The following is a 25,561-nucleotide window of genomic DNA, read 5'->3' as shown; positions in this document are numbered from 1 at the left end:
AACATTCTTAAAACTGCCTATGAAGTATGTTATTTTGCACATCTGAGTCCAGATTGAAAAAATAAACCAATAACATCTGCAAGACCTCAACAGAAGCTCAAACTTAGTTTTGGCAATAGAAGGTTTAGGTGAGCTATTTATTATATTTGAGACTAAACCAAACTCATATCACAGCACCTTTAGTCTTCAGGGAAAACGTAGGTCTGGATCAGAATCGTGCAGTTGTTTCCTGGTTCCATAACCTATTGAGGCAGTCAGGAATTCAGACATCTCTGACCTTTTGGAGATTTCAGACTTGCAGAACACAGTTCTGCAGCACACTCTGTCCTTTGGAGTCTCTCAAAATACCCCCCAGTAGTTTTTTTCAGGGAACTTACTGTCCATCCTCCCCCAGACAACCATCTTTCTTTAAGTATTTCTTCCAGTTTCCTCTCCAAAATTGTGAAGCCATGCCTTGGCTTTTTCTTCTTTTTGTTCATCCCGCTGCACCTTTGGACTCCAGACTGCCTGACTGCTGTGCCAGTATCTTTTTTCAAACACAGGCTGCCTGGCGAATCTTCCCCAGTCAGCCAGTGGGCAGTGGAAAGGGAGATCTGAATGTTTTCATGCTATGTTTGGGATGAACATCAAAAGAAGCCTGAACTGTCACCTCCTGTCCTTTTTCTCTCTAGTGATGGGGGGTCGGTTGTGTGTGGTGTGTACTAACGAAAAAAGCCTGAAGAGGAAAGAATGAGACTGTGGCTAGAAGCAGAAGCAGAAAACTGCTTTGTGGTTTCAAGCCATATATTCATGCCAAACAAAACTATACTGCTAAATGCAGCAGAAGCTGATTTTACCAGGACATGTGGAGGGAAGGCCACATGGCCTTCAGAAGGTGAAAATTAAAAAGATTTCCAGGTTAAACAGCCTTCAAGATCGTGAAACCAAATTGTTCCTGCATCTCAAAAGTACGAGCTGCCTTGTGAAAAGGAAGGCTTTATGGGGGGAAAGAACTTTCCTGCCCTGTTTTTCAGTCCTTTTGCATCTTCCTCTTTAATTAACACAAGAGAAATAAAAGCAAAAAGGAAAAGGTGGGGGCTACCATAAGATAACAGATTCACTATTAATTATAGGGGAACAGCCCACACTTTATTAATAATAGCAGTGTTTTCAGAAAGAGCTGATTTAATCCAAGGTGTCACTGACCCAGTGAGAGGTAGGGGGAATAAAAAAAAAAAAAAACCCAACAAAAATTCATTGCAGCCAAAGTTTTGCCCAGGGATAAGTAAGGGAGGGAAAGCCTCTGTCTGTCTGTTTGCTTCTCTCTGTCCTGATCTGTGTCTCTGCCTTTCTCTCTTTTCCTCCTTCATTGAAACCCCTTAATAGGAAACACATTTCCTTTTCTGTGGCGTTCCCACCAGAAACCTCAGACTGTCGGGCAAAGGTGAGAACTTTTAGCAATTAAACTGGGGGAGGCGCCGTCCCTTTCCAGTGGCTTGGGCTGCATTTTTTAGTGTAAAGTAGCTATAGGTTGATCATACAGGCTTGTTCAGTGCTATTCATCACCCCACCCCCACCTCCTCAGCCAGTCAGTGCAACCAGGCATTTGCAGCCTATTTAGTCATCGAAAACTGTGTTTCTAAATTCCCCAGCACTTCCCTGTCTGGCAGGGGCAAGCTAGGCTGGGTGTTGCACTCAGGATCTACTTCAAATAACCTGAAAAGGAGAAAGTGATGGACAAGAGTTTCCCCACAGATATTCAGGAAAGAAATGTGAAAGCTAGAAACCATCTGATGAAAATGTGAGTTAGGTGGACAAAGCAGTTGCAATTTCTCCAGCAGCAGCAAAAGACTAGTCAATCTCTCTAAAAATTTAAGCCAATCACTTTAGCTCTCTGCAGCTTTCGCAGTCAAGGTACCCTTGGGATCCCTTTGCACTCTTTACCTCCTGGTTTACCATGTTATCCATCCCAGTCTTTCGAAACATCCCCTCTTGCAGCTTCTGGTAGCATCCATCCTCCACTCCCCATAAGCAGTCTTTGTTTTCCAACACCTTCTGCTTCTGTGTACATGCTGGCTTGTGCATGTCTTTGGCTTTGTTTGCATTTGGGAAAGAAAAGAAATCCATAGGAACACAAGGCCAATAAGATCCAGCACCTGCAATGGCTATTACTTCTGGCAGTGAACTGCCTAATCCTCAGCTCTCACAGGAAAGTGAGACATAGTGTGAATACTACTGAGGGGCAAGTGAGGTCAGTGTTATTTGGGATCATGTGGATTAGAGGAATGTGGAGACTTCGTGGCTTAGTCACAAGATCCTAATCAGTTAGTATTATAGTACCCACAAAACAGGTATTCTTAGCCCTGCCAAAGGATCTGGGGATGCTCAGGGGCAGCACAGCATATACAGAAATCTATACTGTTTGCTATGTGTTGCTTAGGACCAAATACCTTAAAGGGGACAGAATCTCACTGAACAGAGGGCTGTGTAGATATGAAGAGCAGAAATTGTCTGTAAAGCACTTCTTATCCGTACCCATCCATGGCAAGATTGGTGCCCTGCTCCAGTTCACTTCATCAGTCCCTACAAAGAAGGACCCTCTGCCTTGTTAAGAATGTCACCACCTGATGCAGTAGAAACTTTTTTCAAAGAGCTGTAGGAAAGGTAAGCCTAGAAGATTATGTAGGGTAAACATATATAACTAGACAACCATGAAATGTGTATTACATGCTGGCTTCCAGGAGCTCACAGGGCCTCTTCCTCCATTTCCAGGAGAGTTTGCAGGAGAATGAAAGCTTAGAAAGGGACATTTCCACCACAGGCTGTACAAAGCAAAGACCCTCCCCATGGTTTTTTTTTTTGTGCTCCTCTTGAATAGTTTTGTTTCAAGAGGGGCTGGTTGGAAAGGCCGCTTGGAACCAAGAAAGCTACTTTCAAATTCCACAAAGCATGGGAGACGCTGGAATACAGTGAGATTTTTGCAGCTGTTGGCCCAATTCTAAGCATGTGACACTCTAAAAATGTTCAGATCCTGACAGTGCAATTCATGTCACTTCTACTGTATGTTCCTCACACAGGAAATTTCTCTATCACAGCTAAAGAGAGAAAAGCTTCTTCCTTATCCTGTAATGCAATCCGTGCCATATTAATTTCTAGAGGCTCTGCTGGGGTAGATGTTGTACCTGTATAAATGCGCTATTTATAAACTCACCCTTTTATATCAGGTTGATGTACTAAACCTCACCTTTTCTGTCAGTTTTCAACAGAGGACATCCAGGTGCTCAGTGAAGGAGGCAAATGTCCTTATTTTGGTTTGCAAGTGGAGAAACAGTAGCACATGTGACACACCGTTTCCAAGCTTTTAAAATAATTTCATATCCATCATAGAAAATGTGTACCTAATTGTCTGAAAAATTTGGTCTGTAGATCCTAGTGATAGCATTTTCTACCCGTCTGCGTGGTTCTCCACTGGCAGAGCACATTCAAACTGCAATAACTCCTTTTCTTTTCATTATAGGTAGCTCACTGCTGGTCTACAATACTCCACCCCACACAGAATCTTCCTCACGTCTTGCCACCAAAGAAGGTCAGTCTTTTGCATATAAATGTCATGGCTTCCTGTGCTCTCACAATGTTTTTGATTGGGTTAAAACTAGACCTTTGATATAATATCCTTGGAGTGAAAATGTTCTGATCTGCTATGCATGCACAACATGGTTAAAATAGAATAATTCACAATTTGCAGCCCTGTCCATGCTGAAAATCACATCTCCACTTGTCCAGCCAACAGTGTGGCATAATCATAATATCAGTCATAGAATGGTTTGGGTTGGAAGAGACCTTAAAGATCATCTACTTCCAACCCCCCTGCCATGGGCAGGGACATCTTCCACTAGACCAGGTTGCTAAAAGCCCCATCCCGCCTGGCCTTGGACACTGCCAGGGATAAAATGTGTATCTGCCGTTTTCAGGAGCTGACGGTGGTATGTTTTCTGTTCTTTCTGTTACACAGTTTGAAATCTCAGATATATAGCAAGGACTGAGACACTATTTTTCCCTGAGTGAGTTCATAGTTGAAAGGATAAAATTTTCTCACAATAAATTCCATTATTCCATAAAGGCCACTCAGGTCTTCCACAACTATTCGTGAATCTGTCAGCTAGTTTCAACCAGCAAAGAAGACCAAGTGTATCTTTTTGACACTTTTTGAACATTTTGATTTCTTTTTCAAATAGCCCCAAATTTTTAATCTATTTGAAATTCTGATCATGTAGATAGAGCTTAGAAACCTTGAAGTTTAGAAGCTAATAGCACACTTGAGGCTCCTTCAGGCTTTTGAGTTGTTTAAGTTTTTCAGGTTTTTCTCTGCAGCTACAGTCCCGTTCCTTTTCCCTATTCTTAATGAAAAATTATATTCTCAGTCATGTTAAAATTATGAGAGTTGGTGTGATGAGTATGGTGCACATTCCTTGCCTACATAAGGCAGTAAGTCACAGTTGGGTGGTTGAACTGCTAAAGGCCAAACAGGGTGTTAAAGACTGAAAATCCGGTCCTGTGCTCTGTAACCTACTGTGTAGACCTAGGATCCTTGGGTTTGGTCTTCTTTTCCCTTTGTGTAACTGCAGGAACACCAGTTTCGCTCACTGAACTATGTTCAGCTCCTCTGTCTGAAAAGGTTCTGGGAAAAGTGTGAAATCTTATGCCTGCTATATGAGATAACCCACCTAGAAGCAGTCTGCTCTCGTGCTGAGACAGTTTCCTCACCTCATATATAAACATCTCTATGCTTTTCAGGAGGACATGGCTTCACTGATGAGCCCCAAGTTTGCATTTCAAAGAATAGCAGGCAAAGGCAGAAAGTATTCTATTTAAGCAGCTGGAGAGAGACAAACACCCCCCCCCCCCCCCCCCCCATTTCACTGAAAGGCTACAGCAGGCTGAGACCCCACATTTAACAAGCTCCTGCATGGTGTGCCTGGCTGCTTCATTGACTAGCACTGCTCTTAGAGCCAGCGCTTCTTTCTCGTTGCACCGTGCTGCATTTCACCTCCAACATCTGTCCTGGACCCAGGACACAATATCAGTGCTGGTTTTTACAGCAGCTCCTTTTGTCTGGCATATAACTATCCACTTGAGCTGTCTGCTCCCTGGCATGCTGTTCTCTCTTTATGAGACAGGCATTAGTTGATAAAACACGGTACATTACAGAGACAAAGCCACTCAGTTTTTTCTGTGGCTGACTACTTTGACGCTAACGCTCATCTATTTAAAATTAATAAAAGCTAGGCTTGCTCCTATTTGAATAAAACAGACACACATGCACGTGTTTCTCCACAGTTTCCCCTGTAAACACACATGGACATCCAAGACTGTGCTCTTTCTGTCTCAGGCCAGGTGGTTGCTAAAAATAAAGGGAGGAAAGCCGTGATTTTTTTATTAAAGAGAAATGCTTTGTGTAAAATTACACTCCTCTGAATGTTTTATACCCTTTATCTTTTCAAGTTGGGCCTAGAGTCACTCAGGCAGAAAGAAATCTGAGGGAAAAAAATGTTCCTCCCCCTCCATTTTTACTGCCCTCAAGTGTGTTTCTTTAGTGCAGCTGAGAGAAGTTTGCATTTGATTTCTGTCAGCTAGGCGTTTGTAACTTTACATGGTACTTTCATCATGTGTCAATAAAGGACTAAACACACCCCAGGGACAGTCAAATAAAAATTAAGAACTAGCATAGAAATGTTGAAATCCCATCTATTCCTCTCCCATTTCTTCCTACAATGCCTGAATTTCCTCTGCATTCATGTGATGCCCAAATACTGTTCTAGGATACACCAACCCACTTCAAACTACTGTAACTGATTCTTGCTCCAAATATTATTTGTGAGGTAAGATGATGGGATAAGAGACATGTGGACATGACAGGCTGACAGATAAGGAACTGGGGGAGCAGAGGAAAGTGTCTTGTCCAATATCACAAAAGAAACTCATGATTAATATAGAACTGGACTTGGAATTCCTCGGCCTCGGTCTAGTCTGTTTTAGGCAACAAGATTTTCCTTGCTTCCTTTTAAGTTTTTTTAATGGGCTGGCATCAAGATGATGATATTCTTTTGGAAAAGGAATTTCAGAATGAAAATAATGATTTATTAATAAGTATTTTCCTGTCTTCTTAACTTCTCAAAAGATGAAACATTTTTCTTTATGTTATTACATCTTGAATCTACTAGTCCTGCAAACAATTCTCTCTGTCTGTGAATAAAACCAGACAAACAAATTCTTCTAACCACCTTCCTCTGAGGATTCAATAGCAGGATGAGGTGATCAGATAGTACAATAAATGTCAGAGATAGGAAAAAAATACTGTTTTCTTCACTCCTCCTGTAAGTTTTCTTGCGTGTTCTCTAAGATCACATAGCTAATGCAAATAACCTGCTTGTGCAAATTCCAAGGAGAAATGCATGCTCTTTGCGTACGCTTACACTGTGCTTTATACAACATATTACACCCACATACTGGAAAAAAGAACCTACATGGCACAAAAAGGTACAGCTGCAACAGGACAGATGCAGATGCTTCAGATACAGCAAACAGCTCTACTCTCCCCCAAACTGGTCACGGACGTAGCTGTGTAGCCGCAGCAAGGATGGTGTCAGCCAGGAGCATGGGGCACCACTTGACCTGTGGCCCATGCTGGCAAGGGCAGCGCTGCTGTCACAGGACAGGGTTTCATGCCGTGGCTCTGGAGCTGTCAGCCTTGGCTGGTTGCAGCTGCAGACTTTACTCCCTTTTTCCCTTCTATTTTCTGCCCTCTCACTTCTGCAATGCCAGCTCTGCATGCACAAGAACCTGTAGCCCTGCTTTAGGAGAGTTAAACTGCTTTCATAGCAGAAACAGAAACTGTAAACTTGCACAGCTGGTGCACACAGCACATGCGTTTTGTTCTTAGAACAGATAGGTAGAAACCTTGTTGTGTTCAAAGGACTCTTGTTGCCTGAGCTTCTTTGCTTTTCAGCCTCATAAACACTCAAAACTATGGTATTTAGCGTCATTGGTACAAATTGTCTTCAGCTGCCTTTGAGAAATAAATTGCTTTAATGAAAATCACCAGTATTTTTTGGCTAGAGAACACTTTTCTGGAAAATGAAACGAGGTTGCTCTCATTGCTGAATGGAAAGATTTGTGTCCCACTCCCAGCACTCCACCGGAGAGATGGGCTGTTTCATTTTCCGTGACTGGAGCAATGACTGACCTACTGTAGGTACTGGAGACATGGGAGAAGAATCTGAGACCACATTATCTGCCAAAGTCCATGGGGATTGTAAATTGCTTGCCTTCAGAATGGTGTCATTTAAGTAGGTTTCCATAGGGAAATGGAAAGTATATTCACATACAACATCATTTAGGAGGCCGAAGGGTTGTGTCCCGGATGGTTGTGAGCATTCTGGCCTCAATCCAACACATTTTTAAAGCCTTTGCTGGCTTTTAAGTATGTTGGGGTCTGCATAAGTCGTGTGTTTCATACACCAGCCTAAATGCTGTGCAGGATTTGAACCCAAGCAGGGCAGTGCTGGCAATTTCTGAAGAGGCAGAATCATGACGTGTTCATGTGTGAAATCACATGTGTCTAAACAGGCACGTAGGAGTGTCTGGTGTGGTATATGTGCTGCTTTGTGGCATGTGCTGATACACAGTGAAGTGGGTATCTGTGCAGTGGAGGTGGCAGAGTGGGGTGAAGGGAGGCTCGGGTGATAAGGGCTACACCCACGCATCATGCGTGAGAATTCAGTGGAATGATTTTGTGTGGCAATTTGTCTCCAGCTTTCAGGTTATGTATGATTTTGATTAAAAAGCTGGATTCAGCATGGGTCTCTATCCTCCAGCACTGTCTTCTGCATACGTCAGGCTCAGCCTAAGGCAAAACAGTTACCATAGAATAGCAGTAAACCAGCACTAGCCCAAAGTCCAAAATCCAACCTCAATTCAAGCAGAACATAGGAAAAACTGCTCTTCTACCTGCACTTTCAGAGGGAAGAAATTGGTATGTGAATACGTGAATATGGATGTAGGAGACAAATTGAAGGAGGTCGTCTGTGGCTATCCCATGTTTGTATTTGCATTATTGAAGTGTTTGTGTGAACAATAAGGATGTTTGGGTATAAGGTGTGTTTGTTTGTATGTTTTGTTAGGTCGTTGGCAAATTTAAGAACACAAACAAATCAGTGAGCTCTGAAACTCACACAGTGTGGTTTCCAGCGGTCTTGTACCCCTGTGCATTGTGAGCCCCTAAGGAAGAGTTTACTGATGTTGGAGCATTAATAAGAACTCTCTCACACAGCGTCCCTGGTACCTAACAAAATGTGAGCCCTTGCAGCTGCTTTTCTCGCTGTCAGGGCCGCAGTCTCTCTACTCTTTCCCCAGCAGTTTCCTTTAAATTGGTAGGAACTCTTTAAAACTCATCTCTCCCACTCGCCACATTCAGTGACAATTCCGGGCAACAGGTCCAAATGTTTTGGGGGACTGGAGAGAGAGGTGCGAAGAGACCACAGGCAGCATGGTTGCATAAGCACGATTCCCACAGGAAAATAATCTCAAATTCCCGTATAAAATTCTTCTCTTGAAAAGGCCATTTTCCAGGTCTAAAAGGTTGTTGTGTGAAAAGTATTGACCAGTTTCAGTAAAGTCTTCTTTTGAGGGTGTCAGTAAGGCCTCTTGTTCCCAGCAAAGGTTGTAAACCCTCCAGTCATAGTCCTGTCAGAGGAAAAGCAGTTGCAGCTTTATGCCCTCTTAATTGTCTGTACATGCTAAAACATTTGTCGATGATATTTGTGTGCCTGGTGATGAAACATCCCATTTTTAGCTCCGCAGCAGAAAAAGGGGAGGGTTTTTTTGGTCCTTCTTTTATTTCAACTGTGTGGCCAAAACCAGGGATTTATGATTTCAGAAGAGACAGTAGCTAGCGCTCTTGGATTTTTCTTTTTTTCTTTCTTTTTTTTTTAATTGTTTTCCTTTGAAATTCCAGAGTTAGTGTTTTGTCTGCTTTCTCCCTGACCCTCTTCAGAGGCAGGCGTGTGTTTTTTCACCAGAAAAACTGGAAACAAAGAATCGTTGTCTTTAAGCTGTAGCAGGCAGGAAACCCAACTCACAAGGGATCACCCTGAGCCAGCGCTGTCCCAGAGTAGACTCCAGTTCTCTGAATTCAACCTGACAGCTTGTCTGGAGCACTTTCTAAGTAACCATTATCCTTCCTTTTCTCCCAGCAAAAGAGCTATTATTTTTTTGCCTAGGGTGCACTGCAAGCTATGTTATTGCACATGCATGGGGGGTTACACGTTTGCTGGGGTGCAGTCCCTTCAGTGAAAAGCTCTTGGAAGCGCTTTGGCTGTTTCCTAAGACAAGAGTAAATTTTTTCCCTGATAACGAGTTAAATGCTGTAAAAATGCTTGCTGCAATGTCTGCGCATGTGTGTGTCTTCCCTTCCCTTTTCTCTTATGTTCATATTGCTGCGTCTAGCTTTTTTCCCCATGAATATGCATTTCTTTTTCTTTACTTCTGCATTTTTCAGTAAGTGCAAACTGCAAGCACGTTAACTGTTTGGTTTTACCCCCTGTGTGCTGGCAGGTAAAATACACACCGTGCTGTCTGTGTATTTATGCACACTTGTATATGTGTTTTGGATGAATGTGTACATACGTGTGCTAAGGGCGCTCAGAAATGTGCCTTCCAGAATATGCAATTGTGTGTCTGTTTTTGCTCAGTAGCGTGCCTGTCTGCATGTGGCTGTTTGTGTCTGCAGTCCTGCGTAGCTCAGTAACATGTATGTTGGCTAGAAAGTGACTGCTTTTCAAAGCTGGCTCTGGGAGGGATTCTTAGGACACATACTACAGTCTTCATGAACTGTGCATTGGGACTTCTGCTGCTGCTATCAAAAAAAGCAACAACAACAACAAAAATTCTCATTACTTCCTCCTTTTCTTCATAATGTGTCTTTGTAAGCGTTGCACAGGGTAACTCAGACGTGAATCAGGAAGTTCCACCGCTGCATGGCTCTGGGATGTTTTTCTAGCCACACTTGCACAACTGGGGGCTGTCACCTATGGCTTAAAGCAAACAGGGAGTGACTCCACATTTTGGAGGCCAGAGCCCTCCTCTGAGCGGGTGAGCAGAGCTCCAGGCTCGAGCTGTGTTGTGTAGGAGCTCCTTCATGTCACCCTGCAGCCTAACTCTAATGAGGGAGAGGGATCGCAGATCTGAAGCTGAAGTGACCTGCTTCAGAAAAGACTACCCTAAGCGTGACCCTGTCTGTACAAGCTGAATAAGTCCCCTTCAAAAATCCTGAATCCTAGTTCTGGCATGTGCCATGTTAAGCTCCAGGACCTGTCTGATGCTGGAAGTAAACAGGCTTCAGCCACAGTACTTTAATCCAACATTGGATCTAGAATAGGAGTTAAGTTGGAAATGTTTGACTGCTCTGATCTATAAGTTGGAAATGTTTGACTGCTCTGATCTATATGTCTATAAGGATAGTAATGCTTAATAACTGGGCTCTCAGCTACTTTCAGAGACTTCCCAAGTTAAACCTGTTCTTCACGTCCATGCTCTGCAACAGATTTGTGACGTAAATCCAGCAGTCAGTCCCCTCCCGCTTGGTTTGAGTTGACTTCAGGTCAAACCCCAATGTTGTTCCAAGCCTGGGCTTTGGTCTCCATGTTGGTTTCTTAAAATAGGTTAATAGCAATATAGAGATGTTTGATAATAGTGTTTTTTTTTTTTTTAAATTGTGAAATAATCAAGTAGCCTGATAACGCAGAATAGTTGCTTCCTCTTAGTGGAGAGACTTAGGATTACTTAATTCCATGTATGATCCCTTACTGGTGATTCTTTAGCACAAGGAGCAGGACATTGTGGTCTTGAAGCAGAAACAAATGAGTTTTGTGCTTGACGGCACTGGAAAGTCTTATGTAATCCTGAGAACAGTCATCGTAATACTGGCTGTGAATGACATACAGCATGACATATGCCATACGTGCTAAGTAATTGTTTTAATTAGCAGAAACAGTAAATTGAAAAGTACTTAATTGCAAAGCAAATGATACTGTGGGTGAGATTTTGAGGCCTCAGTGTACGCAGTTATGACACACATGTAACTTGTACCTGGGTGTGTGCCATGGGGCTAAACTTGGGAAGCTAATTGCCAACTTGCATGAACCTCTTGCAGCCATGTGAAAAGGCCAGAGGACTCCTTATACTCTGTTCTGTTTTCTAGTCCCATTCCACCGTCTCTGCCACACACTGTCAAACCTCCTACAGACAAACATCCAGAGTCTTCACGGCTTTGTGCTAAGAAAAACTGTATCTAAGCAAATCTCTTGCTGCTGACATTGTGAGGTTTTGCACCATATGTACTGAGCATTTAGTACTTAGAGCCAGAGTGGGCCTGGGAAGAACCTTACAGGCTCTACAACTTTTATGTTTGCTGCCATCATTTAAAACAATGCGTCTAATGTTTCTAGGAGGAGCTGGAGGTGTTTTTGGCTTCCTTGCCCCTCCAGAAACCCACAGTCTAGGTTTCTTCTCTCCAACTGGCTTTAAACACAGCCCCACCTCTTCAATGCGATCTCCAGGAGGTTAAATGACGGGAGTGTGAGGGCTGGATGCTCAGCAGCTTGGCACAACTTGCTTACATGTTTGGTTTGCAAGCAGCAGTGTTTTTTGTTCCCATGCACCTACATTGGGACTTTTCCAAGATACCAGAATAGTGCCACCACACACAACTTCACTTTGGGAGGAAAAGCAGTGAGGTCCTATGCCCTCCTTTCTCTCTTTCCCTATAAAGTAGTTGCCGCAAAATAGACCCCAAGTGACCACTTAGGTTAATCACAAGTCTGGATCCCCTAGGACACCTGGTTCTGCTTTCCCCATTTAGAGAAGCTAATTTAAATTCCAGCCACCAAGCCAGGATAATTTCTTCCTACTGAAGTAGAAGGACTCATTGCAAAAATCAGACTGTGTTCTGCATGGAGAACCCTGTGGGTCCGATAGCCCGCTTCACATTTGTAGCCTTCCCCTTCCCCTGATTTGTTTCATTGAAACCTGTAAGGCCAAGTCCTGCCTGGAAATGTAGTGCCTGTGCTCCCTAACCGAATCAGACAGGGTGTTCAGCAGAAGGTCCTCCTGTATTTCTGGTCTGGGCTTTTTTTCCATCCAGTGAACTGGAGTCATTCAACCTTTTTTGGAAAGAACCTCAAGATGCTGTGGTGAGGAATACAATAGACGATGGCTAAATGACTCCAGTCATTACTGTTATTATCCATCTAAGTCAGCAAGACAGACTTGGTCAGAGGCTGCCAGTGTGTTTCAAAGGGAAACGGAGGCAGTGTTAGTAAGCAGACAGACAATTCACTGAGACTTGGGAAACTTACCTTTATATTCTTCTTGGCTCTGTCTGTATGACTTAGAACAAGCCACTTTCCATCCTCTGGCTGCCTCATCTCCTTGCAGGTATCAGCTCCAGTAGGCAGAGGTTGATGGGCAATTTCTATTGCTTTGCACCTACCACGCTGGGGAATCTAGGTGCCTCCACAAGTTTGCTGCACATGAATTTCTCCAGACATCTACAAAAGTTGGCTTTAGGAAGAAATCCCATCTCAGGGGATGAGAGCTTCTTGGGTGGTTCCAAGCCATGCTCAGCTCTGCGACAGGGCCCCTCTCACAAGGGAAATGCGATGGGGATAGCATTTGCTCAGGCAGAGCTCAGCATCTGGATGCTCCTGTGTTACATATGGTGTTACGTTTCATGACTCTCTTCAATTTGGACATGCAGTCCCATGGCCATCGTGTTAACCCAGGCATGACACTGCCCACGGGTCTGCCAGCAGGAGCTAATGTTCAGACCAGCCACTCTGTACCTTGACAGTGAGCCCCAGCAGTTCATAAAGCAGACAGTACCTGGCTGGGAAAGAGCTGTTGCTGCTGCCAGTGATGCCATGACATGATGAATATGCCATCCTATTCCTTCCCAGCCTTGCTTGCAATTAAGGGAGCTATGCCAGCATAGCTGGCATTTCAAATAAAATTCCCCTATAGTGCCTATAAAGCATTTAGTTCATAAATGACTCGGCCCCACTGTATGAGGATATTACCAGCCCAGTGCCCATTGTTCTCCTGGAAAGCCTTATCAAGGCTGGTAGGACAAAATAGTGCCTGAATCTGGTTTGACTGAAAAAGCTCCTATGGCGAGAGCAGGATGAAGGGGCTGTCAGCACTCAGCGAGCAGCTCAGGAAGCGCAGGGACTGTGAGCCTATTGTTCAGTTGAAATGTCCCCCTTTGCTTCTCCCCTCCGTCCCAAGCTCTCACATTTACAAAGCACTGGGTTCTTTTACAATTTTTAAAGAACTTTTAAAGGCTTATCGGAGAGGGTTTGCTCTCTAATGCATCATATCTTAAACTCCGACTCCCTAACGGCTTGTTCATTGGACTGGAAGGACTGCCAGGCGTCTGGGATCGTCCTCGCTGTGGTGCGGAACTCCACCTGGGGATTTTAAGCCCGGGTTCCTAGGGAAGGGAGTCTGTGCCTGTCTGCCCATCTGCCCCCAGCAATATTGGAGCCTATTAGTGTGTTCAGACTAAATGTGACCCAGAGGTATGGGGAACGGGACCGAAGCAGCACTCAAGGTGTGAGATGAGGAGGGGCTGGCTGTAGAGGCAGGCTGGTGGTTCGGTGGAGCCTGCCTTATTTCCCTACTGCGATGCCATACCTCCTGTGCTTGCAGAGCACAACGTGCAGCTGCCCTCCTCCTCCATGGCCCACAGCCTCAGCCAGGGGATCCCTGGGACACACTGCTCAGTTTCTTCCCCACATCTCCTTCCTTTTTTGCACCAGAGTCTGATAAGAAACTGCAGGGGTTTGCATAATTTAGCTCATTTCTTGAACTTTACAGGACAGCCTACCTAATGCCCTATCTTGATCTTGCCAATTTTGCCATGTTCTAAGCCTTTTCTCAGTCTTCTGTATAGCCTAGCAGGCTGTTTCACGACTGTGTTTTTTCTGGTTTACATTTAATTCCAGAGGAATCAATGGATTTTGAAAGGGGAGTTGCACAGCAGAGGATGAGAATTTCGAATGGCACAGAGCGTGGTGGGGTAGGAGCCGAGGGAGATTTGGGGTGAGAAAGTATAAACCAAGGTTAGAAAGGGTCCAGAGACCAATGCTGTGCAATCTCTTCCACACAGCCTGATTTCTGGGAAAGCCAGTTCATCTGGAAAAGGCAGCTAAAGCCTGAGGAAAGTGCATTTATGCATGTAAATAAATAAAATTATATTTAAGCTTCTTCCCAGGCGCGCTGTGAGTGTGAATGTTTGCAAAGCTGTGAGATCCTTAGTTGAAAGGTGCTGTGAAAGTGCAAAGCATTATTAATATCCTTTACCTTACTTATAATAGAGTATGCATTCATTCTGGGGAATTTCTGGACATAAACCAGACAGCTGCAGAATGACATTTCTTGAAAGCATCTATGATTTATTTTCTGCTCTGTAATTCCATTTTGTATTGAACACACATTTGTCATAGGACTGTTGTTCCACTGGGCCTTTTAAGACTAAAACAGACTTGGGGACCCGATCCTTAGTTAGTATAAATTTGCCCCTAACTTCATTATAGCTCTTTGCTGATTTACACCAGAAGATGACCTCGATCCAAGTCTTTTAATTGACTTTCCATAGCGCAGCAAGTTTTGGTGTAAAATCCAAGTGGTTTTAATGACAGATAAGACCCTCTGTGTAACTAACTGTCTGGCTGGAGTTCTGTAGGATCTGTTTGAGCCACTGGGCGTCAGGTCCCGGGAACGATATTGTTTTTGCAGAAACTCGAGTCTCTGGATAGGTTCCCTGGCTCTGCCTTTTCCATTTTGTTTTAAACACGTTCAGCTTTAGAGTCTGGGCCTGGAAGCTGGGAGGGCTGGTGTGGTTCTTTCACGTTGCACGGATTTTTGTGAAAACAAAACAAAAATAGCTTAGTGGATTTGGCCTTTTTTTTTTTTTTTTTGGAGAGGAAGAGAACGAGTTGGAAACTTGCAGTATTGTTTCAATACCAACAGTTAGCCTATATTGCTAACTATCATATTTAACCCTTCTTACCATTGCAAAGTCATGCTTGGAGCTAAGTCTCACCCTAACGATACAAGTATGGCAGCCCCTATATCTGCCCACACTTTACTCCATAATCCATAGTATAAAAGGGAAAACTGAAGCAAAGTGACTCATCTGAGGCACTCGAAACCTGGATTAAACCTGGGCTGAGACACAGGTGCACCATCCTTCCAAGGTGACATTTTACTTCCTAAAACCTATGCTACAAGGACACCCATTCAGACAGGTTTTGAATGTTAATTTTGACGAGACTTAGCCAGACTTATCTGGAGAACCAAGCCTTGATCCTGTAAAGTCCAAGCAGCTGTAGCAATACACACCTGGTCAGCACATCTGATTGTAATATTGCCACTTACTGGTTCAAAAAAACCCCTCAGGAGATGCATTTTACACTGTAAGCAAAGGAGGCTCCTACTCTGTGACAAAGTTTCCCCATCTGAAGGAGGATCATCTACCCAGATGATGGCCTATTTATTTACTCAAAACATGCTGATGCATCTGAATCAACCAAGATGCAGCAGTTGACTCATTTTGGTCAATTATCTGACCCAAAAGAATCAGAGAAAACTGAAAATTTTCAATAAGTTTGCTACTTTTTGGAAAGGAATTTTTTCCCCCATGTAAAAGTAATTTTTTTTTGTTGGAAAATTAATTGTTACCTTTCTTTTTAACAGGATCACCATGTAGGTGACATTGCCATTAAAATGACGTAATGGCATACAGTTTCTGATTGAGCTCACCAAAATGTACATTAGCAGCTCAATCAGTGGAAATTTTTGAGGCTTAGCCTTTCTCTTTCAATGCAGAACTCTGCTGGTTTTTTTCTCAAAATATTTTCCAAAACATTGCTGTAATAGCTCTAGTTGTAATACTTGTGAAGGACATCCCAGGGGAGAAATGAAAGTCAGAGACTGGCTGCAAAGAGGACATGGGAAAAGCCAGTGGTTACTTCGGACCTCATCTCTGCTCTCTTGATTTCAGTCACTGACAGAGCAGCAGCCCAAGCTCCGGGTGCACTCAGATGAAGTTAAGATTTGCCTGACAGCTTTCCAGCAAGGAAAATGCCACCCGTGCAAATTTACAATGAGAACTGCTGAGGACTGAGCTTGGGGATGAAGTTCCCTGGTGGCAGCAGCAGGCTGCAGCACAGTTTCTAGCCCTGCTGCTCCTTGCCCAGCCATGGGAGCGGGCACAAGATTCCCTTCTGGGCACAGCATGGCTGGACCTGTTGCCTCCATCTTCCAGAGATGTCCCGTCACAATCTTTGTACCAGGCTGAAACCATAGCGGTTTGTTTTTCAGTCTGATCTATTTGCAGTGGGGTTTGTGGTTTCTAGTAAAAAAGGAAAAAACAAATAAGTAAAATAAAAATAAAAAGAGCAGATTACATGAGCTCTATTTTCCCCCATTCCCTGCTCTTCCCTCCTCCTCCTCTTTCTCTCCCTCTCTTCCCCTCCCCTTCCCTCTCCCATCCCTTCTCTGTTTTCCTTTTCATGCCAATAACTAGAAGGCTGTAATTTCAAAGCTGCAGCGGCTTTCCCAGCGCCGGGAGGAATGTGCAAGTGCCTGGGATGTTTCCACAGGGAGCTGCAAAGCCCCGCTGTGCTGTGCAGCCCAACGGGGCTCCAGGCAGTGCTCACTCCTTTCCAGCAGCATGGTCAGAGAGGCATTTTGAATTTCGCTTGAGAGGAGGCTTTTTCCCCTTTCTGCCCTCGTTAAAATAGCTTCCTTATTCTGCATGGCAAGTCCTTGGTCTCCCTGGCTTTTAAAGTCACCATTTGTTTTCTGTGAAATAACAAAAAGGTTCACCTCATCCTCCTTTTCTGCCCATGGTCTTCTGTCATCTAGGGATAAGAGAAAGGGGGTCTCCTTTTGGCTGGGATGAGTCGCACATTAAACTCCATTGAGCGCAATGACTATACTTCATGATCAGAATGTGTCAGGCTTGAGTATTGCCCAAACAGCTAGTCCCAACCACTGTATTTACACCCTGTTGCTTTTGTGAGAGGGCCAAGGGAGCGTAGGTGATGTGGGAGAGGAAAAATAATAGGTCTGCATAATACCAAGCTAGTCGGGACCAAGATACGAAGCTAGATTCTTGCAAGAGGTTTGTTGGTTTTTTTTTTTGTGGGAAGAGTTGATTTCAACCCCTCTGTGCCTGTTGTCTTTTGTCATTAGATCCTTCCTATGATGCAGTCAGGAGAACAGGATGGGGCAGTAATATGAATTCTGGCCTCACCAAAAGTAAGTTGTCCCAATGGGAATCACAAATTCTGTGATGGAAGATCAAAACGAGACTGTGGGAAAAGACGGGCATGGCTGGCTTGTATTATGAGCATCAGAAGGGCAGAAGATTGGGGACAGTCAGTAAGATAAGAGCTAGAATTATGTTATGAAAAGAAATAGCAAGTGACAGAAATATTTTTATTATTGAATCGTGTATTGAAAATGATAGCACGAACCTCTAATACTTCCAGGATTTGATTACGGGGCCAGGAGCAGATCCTCTGGACGTGTCAGCCACCTGCTTGTAGTCTGCTGTAAGGTTTCTAGGCACAGATACAGACAGCTTGGGCAGATTCTGAGAATTTCATGCTACTTTTCAGAAAGTAAGATTCTACACAAAGTCCAGCAGGCAGATAGCATCCCTACTGTGTGAGCCCTACTCGTGCAACTGTTCTTGTTTCTTACTAGTTTTATAGTGTCCTTGAATTCCAAGTACACTCTGGGTGACATGTCATTAGAAATACCAATCCCCTGTCCCTAAAGGCTGTATTCCAGCTAACATAACCAGCTGATACTGAGCCACACTCTCCTCTGCTTCCACTGTTGGGGCTCATCCCTGTGCAGCAGTGCAAGATGGGCACATTTGACTCTCAACAAGATACTAGTGGATGCAAGTAAATGCGGCAGAACCTGGCTGTCAGATTGTACTTCCTTTGCTTTTCAGCTTTCTGAGCTACGCACATGCTAAATGTGAAGACTCTTTGAGTTACGATTTTCTGTTATGAGAAATGCTCTGAAGAGGAGGAACAGATGCTAACGTTGAAGTGATTTATAGAAACGGCAGTGATGTTTTCAACAAAATGTTTGATTTGATAAACCCAAAAGTTTTTGCATAAAAAGGTTGCTTTAAAAAAGAATTTGCATTTCCAATAAATATGGAAAGAAGTTCCAACATGGGAAAAGGTCAGCATTTATACATTTTAAAAAATCCCATTTTCTATTCAAAACATGGATGTGAACTAGAGTAAAGGTTTAGTTGCGATAAAAGACAGAAAATTAATAAAGTATCTACATAATATTTTTCTTTCCTCATCTCCATACCTTCTTTGTACAGTGAGATTTTTAATTTCTAGTGAAATCTCTTAGTTTTGTGGTGCAAATTCAAAAATATCAGCTCTTAGGATTAGAAAACTTTTCCCATTGCAGCCACTCTTATTCCTGTTCAATGTGTCTTGTACTTGCCCTGTTCTGTTCATTCCTCCTCTTCTCTTCTAGTACATATAAGATCTTTCTGTGTCTTTACAGGCCCTCCTGTTGCAGGGACGCAAAATGTGAATAAGACAACAGAACAGCAACGGCCCCAGCCAGGTAATGGTTGATTTTGTTCCCACTGCATCTGCTAAGTCATTAGATTTGTACTAGATTGGGTGAATAAATGTGTCAAGCAGCACCAACCGTGGGCACAGGACAAACAGGCAGAGCCTTACAGGGAAGTCTTAGAATAATGAGTCAACTGTGACAGAGCAGTGACAGCAATTGGTCCAAACTGTTTCTATTTTACTGCATTGTCCTTCCCCATTCAAAAGGAACATCCTCGTTTCAGCTGAGTCACGTGCAGTGCCAAGCATCGGTTGCATCTCTTTTGAAGCATCATGACATGCCGTGTAATAGGTCGTGAAGCAGCTAGGGGCACGGAACAGTTTATGCTGCAGCGGTGCAGTGTCTGCTCGTTACCTCTTCACCTCTGCTGCAGCAACATTCAATGGAAGTATCTCCAAACAGAATCGACAGGGCTTCTCCTGCGTCAAAGAAAACCAAATAAGAAAAGCAAACCCTGTTGGGCAGCAAGCAGTGGTGTTTCCTGCTAGTTTCCCAAGGGGCCTTTGAAAAGCTAAATACCACCTTCTCTGCTTTGCACAGCTGCTTTCTATCCCCTTTATTTTTTTAGGGGGTTGGTCCTTTTGGCATCAATTCAATCCACGAGCAAATGCTATAGATCCAAATCACCAAACCCAGAGAGAAGCAAAGGAGAAGTGTAGAGATTAGGGCTGAGGAGGCCCCACAAAAAGGGAAGGAATTCATTCCTAATAAATGCACTGTGGGGTTTTCAAGGAACACTCAGCTTCATTTGAGCCAGTGACCAAACTCCTTTTACTCTCCTTTCTCTAGTGCTCTGTTTGCTTCAGTAGGGGAGAGCTGGGTGAACATTTCATTGACCTCAGAGGGAAGCAAACTCAACTGCTAACAAGTGAATTTGAAAATCTCATTTACAGTCCAGCTCTTTTTATTAGGAGGAATATATTTGCTCCTGATTCATTACTGTTCCACTGTCCCACACTTTTGCTTTTCATGTTTCATGTTTTCTAGTTGACACGTCAGCATAGGGTATGTCCAAAGAGATTACAGTCTTTGAAAGCAGGCAGGTCTGAAACCAATGCCAGAAACACTGTGCCATTTTGGATTCCATAAATAATGGGTGGTCGTTTGCTAAAATAAGAAATAAGGAACACATCAGGCCTGTTCCAGGCCCTAGGTGAAGAGGCAGTGAGAGTAAAGAAAGAAACTGAAAATTTGAACTGGTTTCCAGAATAAATAGTAACGAACTCTTGTTTCTTTTTAATGAAACTTTTTTTTAAATCGCTTTTGTTGGTGTTTGTTTTTTTTTTTTTAGATCCCTATCAGATCCTGGGGCCCACTAGTAGCCGTCTTGCCAATCCAGGTGAGTTCATCTTTAAATTTCAGACCACCATTGTCGAAGGGGTTAGCTTTCCCTGTGATCTACTGCTCCAGCCTGTACGGGATGTGTAGCTGTTGTCTTCTGCCAGTGGGGTAGGCTGTAAGAGCCGTTGACCTTAGCAGCTGTGCTCTTATGAGTGCTTTTGCATAAATCCCTGCAGAAAAGTGAGGAAAGTGGTACAACATTATCTCTGTCAAGACAAAATCACCATCTTGAATGTTCTTACCCCAAACCAGCGTTCCTTAAGAGGAGCTGTATGGGGAATTTAAATGCTGGTCCCTCAGATTTGCAGGACAGGTTAGTTTTTCACTGTCTGCTACAGATTAGCTGAATGGAAGGCACAAAACGTCTCTGAAAGTCACCACACCGTAACTGTCCCTAGCATGTCATCTGCAGAAAACAATCCTTGTCTTGGGAAGTAAAACCTGGAGTAAATCTTGCTTAAACTAAACAAACTTGTATACATTGAATGCTTGTAAGGTAACGTCCTCATAAGGCTCTTTACTACGAGTATAACTGTACCGAATAAAATAGGAGTCATCTAGTCTGGGGAACAAATAATCTTATGTAACTCGGATCAGCAACTGGAAAGAAAACTGTAGGTATCCAAAACAATATTCATGGTAAACAGTAAGCAGTTGAGAGTTGAAATATACTGTGTTAAGTATTCAGTGAAAAATTTTGCGGAACACTATGCTCGGAAAAAAAGCTGTTTATGAATAGCCCGAAGATTTTAAGGCCAAAGGCGACCATTATGAAATCTAATCTGACCTCAAACTCATGAACAGAACAAAGGGTTGACTAACTTGTTTGCTGGGAACAGTTTATCCATTCCTACGTAAGACTTTCTAAGGCTTGAAGGAGCAGTTCCCAGTAAAGATCGAGATAGTCCTTCTGTTTCCTGCCTTTGTCTTTGCTTTTAAGCAGGAAACACAATGTCATTTCCTTTCCTCTTTGGCTTGCTTCTCGCAGGGAGCGGGCAGATCCAACTGTGGCAGTTCCTTCTCGAGTTGCTGTCAGACAGTTCCAACGCCAGCTGTATCACATGGGAAGGGACCAATGGGGAATTCAAGATGACGGACCCTGATGAAGTGGCACGGCGCTGGGGAGAACGCAAAAGCAAGCCCAACATGAATTACGACAAGCTGAGCCGAGCCCTCCGATACTACTACGATAAGAACATTATGACCAAAGTGCATGGCAAAAGGTATGCCTACAAATTTGACTTTCATGGCATTGCCCAGGCTCTTCAGCCTCATCCCACTGAATCATCAATGTACAAGTATCCATCAGATCTCTCCTACATGCCGTCTTACCATGCCCATCAGCAGAAGGTGAACTTTGTACCCCCGCACCCTTCTTCTATGCCTGTCACATCATCCAGTTTCTTTGGAGCAGCCTCACCTTATTGGACCTCCCCTGCAGGAAGCATTTATCCAAACCCCAATGTCCCTCGCCATCCCAATGCCCATGTATCACCACACTTGGGCAGCTATTACTAGATGCTTTTATCTTCAAGTGGCCTTTATCAATCTGGTTGGACTTTTTCTTTACTTCTGGGATTTTTGTGGTTTTTTGGGGGACCCTAATGGATAATTGTGGCCTTTCTGGGGAAGAATTAAAACTGGATATTGGTTATTACTGGATCAAACCTTTTACTTTTGTAACTTTGCCTCTTGTGTCTTGAACTGAGAGATGGATGCTTCTTTGGGCCAGTACTCTGCATTTTCTTTGGTTTTTAACGCTTATGTCCTCTGTAGGAATTGACTATGAAGATTGTTCACCATTACCTGGAATGATTATTAGCTTTTTGATGAGAGAAATTTTTAAGGATTCAAAGGCTGTTGACAAGACATAGATCCAACTGTGGGTCGTAGGAAAATATGACTACATGGGGTTTTTTCTCACTGTGGAGAGGGTGGGCAATTTGACCATTAAGCGGAGGACATTGGGCTGCAGGGGACCGCAACTGGAATCTTAGCTTTAAGGCAGATGAGGATTTTCACCCAACTGGAAATTAAATATATATATATTCATATATATATATGTACATGTATATTCTAAGAAGTAAAGGGCATTGAAGGAACTTTTCTAGAGTGTACAACTTCAGTAGACTGTGTATTAACTCCAGAGACATCAGAAACCAGAACAAAATGTCAAGCACAGACATTCCTTGAAAGCAAAAGTGAAGTAAACTAAATGACAGCAGGCCCCTGAGCTCTGCCAGAGCCTTAGGGATCGCTACACGTACCGATTCGCGAACGCTGTGCGTTTGTCAGACCGTCATCCAAAGGGTCAACAAATCAGAAGGCAAATTACTGTATAAATTATGCAGAGTTATTTTTCCCTATATCTCACAGTTTTAAAAGAAAGATTAATTAAAACGAGTTGACCTCGGTCACAAATGCAGGTTTGTTTTTTACTATCAGCTCAGTTGTTTGTGGGTTGTTTTTGTTTTGTTTTGTTTTGTTTTTAATGTAATTTGTACATCTTTTCAATCTGTACATTTGGGCTTTGTACTTTTTGCTAAAAAAAAAAATAATAAAAAATAAGACATGAGTAATGTATCTGTTGGAGATAGCCTGGATCCTGCAATTGGATCCATAATTGACCCCCAAAGTAGCCAGACACCTTCCAGATTTCCCTGGGTTTGTCTAGAGTAGTGTTTTCTTGTATTACTCTGTCATAGTAGTCTGCAAATTAACTCCACTTAGCTAACATGTTTGCATTGAAGCTGATTGAAAACATGCACCAGCATTTTAAAGGAAATATTTAAATATTTTGTTATATTTATCACCAAAATCTTGAACTTTGGAAAGATCTTAACCACTTCATAGCTAAAATTATCAACTACTTCTTGCAATATCTTTGCGAAAATTTTCGCTAGGGGTTTTCATTGAAATTCTAAACATCCAAAAATTCTCAGCCTTCTCTGATTTTGCACATGTTAATTTGATGATCCACAAATGGTGGTTTGGTGCCATAAACAGAAGGGTAAAACACAAGCATTTGTGTTTTAGAACAGATGTCTGTGTGTGTGTGTGTGTGTGAGACTTACATGTACAAGCTATTAGCTAACTTGTATTAACCGGCAACCAATTAACAGGATCACAAATATCTAGTCTAGACATAACCTCTGGGACTCTGCGTGGGTGCAAGATTTGGTCCATGTGCATCTGATTGCAGGATGAGCGCCTGAAACCAGAACATTATAGTCTGCTCATAACTTTAAACAGAAGCACTGATGCCATTATTTAACAAAATGGAGAAATAAGATCAAGCTAACCAGTTTAGGTCTTAGTGCTTTCGGGATGTTTATAAGTAATGTTACTGCAATAATCGCAAAATTTAAGTATGAAGAAATTACCCATGGAAGTGGGGCTTTTGCTACTATATATATGCAATGTACTTTTTGGATATTAAAATATATATAATTTTGCAAGCTATCTTGGTTTTTTTAAAAAATGTATTAAGTGTTACAATGAAACTGTTGTAAGAAGAGGATGATGTAAAAAGATGTGACAAAATAAATGGTGGTTTTCTTCTCTAAGGCATCATATTGTCCCACTCTCTCCCTCCCCTCTCATACCTTCAGATAAAGCATGAACTTTGCCTCTAAATTTGATTTAGCTAAAAAGGAAAACAAAGCAGCTCCATAGTAGTGGCAATCAATCCTTATCACTACAAAACAATATCAACCTCTTATTCCAGAAAATTTCTGTCTCTGGAGCCAGTATTTATCATACCCAATTTAGTTATTGAAGTGTCTAAATCAGAAACCTAGGCTCCATCTTTTGTCCATGGAAAGAGAGAGAGAGAGAGAGAAAGTGGCAGAGCAGCCAGAGCTGGAGGAGGTGACGTGTCCCGCCTGAGGCCGGTGGCAGAGCTGGGAGCAGACCCTGGCCGGGTGCCCCGGTGATGGGCTCGCAGCACTGTGCCGAGTGCCAGGACACACAGCCTCCCCGCAAGAGCCATGACTGACCTAACAGTCATCTCGGTCCGTTTGCTCTTCGGGGTGCTCAAGGAGTCTGACAGAATGTATATGTACAATGCTGTATGTATTACCAGCCTGCTTGCCTGCTCATGTTTCTCACCTATTCCCAAACCCCAGGGAAAGCCAGTGCTCCAAAGCATTCCTGAGACGGAGTAAGAGGCTGCAAAAACAAGCACTGCCAAGGAATCTTCTGATTGTGTATAAAGGTCAGGCAAAGGCACTTCCTGTATTTTTGCAGACACATGGTGGTCCTGAGAGATAGCTTGATATTTCTGCCGATTTGATAAACCCTTAGAAATACATAACTGCACAAGTACACCATTTCCTTCCTCCGCGCACAACCGTTTGTTGCTAAGGTTCTGGTACAATAGCTTCCACTGGCTTGATTAGCGAGCCTGCGCTCTGAAAAAGAGCGATGTTAGTGTGTTCAACCACCGCAGAGCTGTTCCTTTTGTGTATTTAACCGCAGTCGCTCAATTTAGTCATAAGAGTGAGTGTTTTGTTGCTTATCTCTATTGTTTTTCACTTTAGCATTATCCAGATTCATTCTGGCTATGCATTATCAATAGAAATATCAAGTATTTTCTTTTAATACAGTGTGCCTGCCCGGTTGCCAGTAATAGGAAAATCTGAAGGCTGAGATTGCACAAAAACATCTAAAGGCAGAATATGAAGGTTATCAGAGTGCAAAGATGTCTTTGATAGCAAAATTTGACCAGCAGGATCCTTGGTGAAAAAAAGACTTTGGAAAACAACCAACAATTTAAGAAGCATCTGTTTCTGGCTGTCCAACTTGCAACATCTCAGAGGAGCCCAGACTGAGATGGAAGGTGATCAGCGGCATCCACAGCTCAGGTCCTTTCTGCCTCCTTTTGTCCTTCTCTTCAGGGTACTTGCTGATATTAACCTTTGCTAGTCTGTGCTAATATTTAGCTTTAGATAGAGTTTGCTGCCCACTGCAGGCTGCATTTCTGTGGAATAAAGAGGTCTCATAACAGTATGCCAGGCACCTCAGACTGGCGAGGGACTTTGCAGGCACCTTTAGCCTTTTCGTAAGATCTTAATAATTTACAGTCCTCGGGTAAAGAACAAGTAATAACATACAAATCGGAGTAGCCCATTTGTAACCCCCAATATCAGCCTAACTTTGTCATGTTGGAAGCTCTGGGGGTGATAACTGGGGGATTTCCAGCTTCTGGGACACACTGCAAGAAAATAAACAAGGAACTTGACAGTACTAATGCTACTTTTTGCTTTTCCCAGGAGGACAAGGCAGATGAGATTCAAGTATTTCAGGCTTTAATCAGAAAGTTTACCAAACAGATGGTTGGGATCACATGGTCGTGAGCTGTGAGTCAACAGGGATAGCAGAACATCTTCTCTGCTGCGAAGTTCAGAATTCAGACCTCATCAGGAAACCCAGCTCCCATTGAAATCAGTGGTAATTTAGCTATTTATTTCTAGCGATCTAGTATTCACCCAGTACT

At 43.0% G+C, this 25,561-nt stretch overlaps 2 protein-coding genes across 8 annotated transcripts in view; both read left to right on the top strand.

Moving 5' to 3' along the window:
• Positions 1-23,630, top strand: part of FLI1 (Fli-1 proto-oncogene, ETS transcription factor) — an 89,374-nt gene extending 65,744 nt beyond the window's left edge. For 3 of the 6 annotated variants that reach the window (XM_037409687.1, XM_037409686.1, XM_037409688.1), the window contains 5 exons: positions 3,497-3,565; positions 17,296-17,361; positions 18,649-18,711; positions 20,015-20,062; positions 21,053-23,630. In XM_037409687.1, coding sequence (XP_037265584.1) covers positions 3,497-3,565; positions 17,296-17,361; positions 18,649-18,711; positions 20,015-20,062; positions 21,053-21,582 — 776 coding nt within the window. In that variant the 3' untranslated portion in view covers positions 21,583-23,630. The remainder of the gene's footprint in view (positions 1-3,496; positions 3,566-17,295; positions 17,362-18,648; positions 18,712-20,014; positions 20,063-21,052) is intronic. The other 3 variants (XM_037409689.1, XM_037409691.1, XM_037409690.1) reach the window with 2 other exon arrangements.
• Positions 23,631-23,721: 91 nt separating this feature from the next.
• Positions 23,722-25,561, top strand: part of KCNJ5 (potassium inwardly rectifying channel subfamily J member 5) — a 66,338-nt gene continuing 64,498 nt past the window's right edge. For both annotated transcript variants that reach the window (XM_037409692.1, XM_037409694.1), the window contains exons 1-2: positions 23,722-24,963; positions 25,338-25,515. The gene's annotated coding sequence lies outside the window, so the exon portion shown is untranslated. The remainder of the gene's footprint in view (positions 24,964-25,337; positions 25,516-25,561) is intronic.

Source organism: Falco rusticolus, chromosome 16, assembly GCF_015220075.1.
Source record: "Falco rusticolus isolate bFalRus1 chromosome 16, bFalRus1.pri, whole genome shotgun sequence".
In the NCBI taxonomy this organism is placed as follows: domain Eukaryota; kingdom Metazoa; phylum Chordata; class Aves; order Falconiformes; family Falconidae; genus Falco; species Falco rusticolus.
Note: the sequence above shows the minus strand (reverse complement) of the source record. Positions and strands in the feature narration are given on the sequence as shown.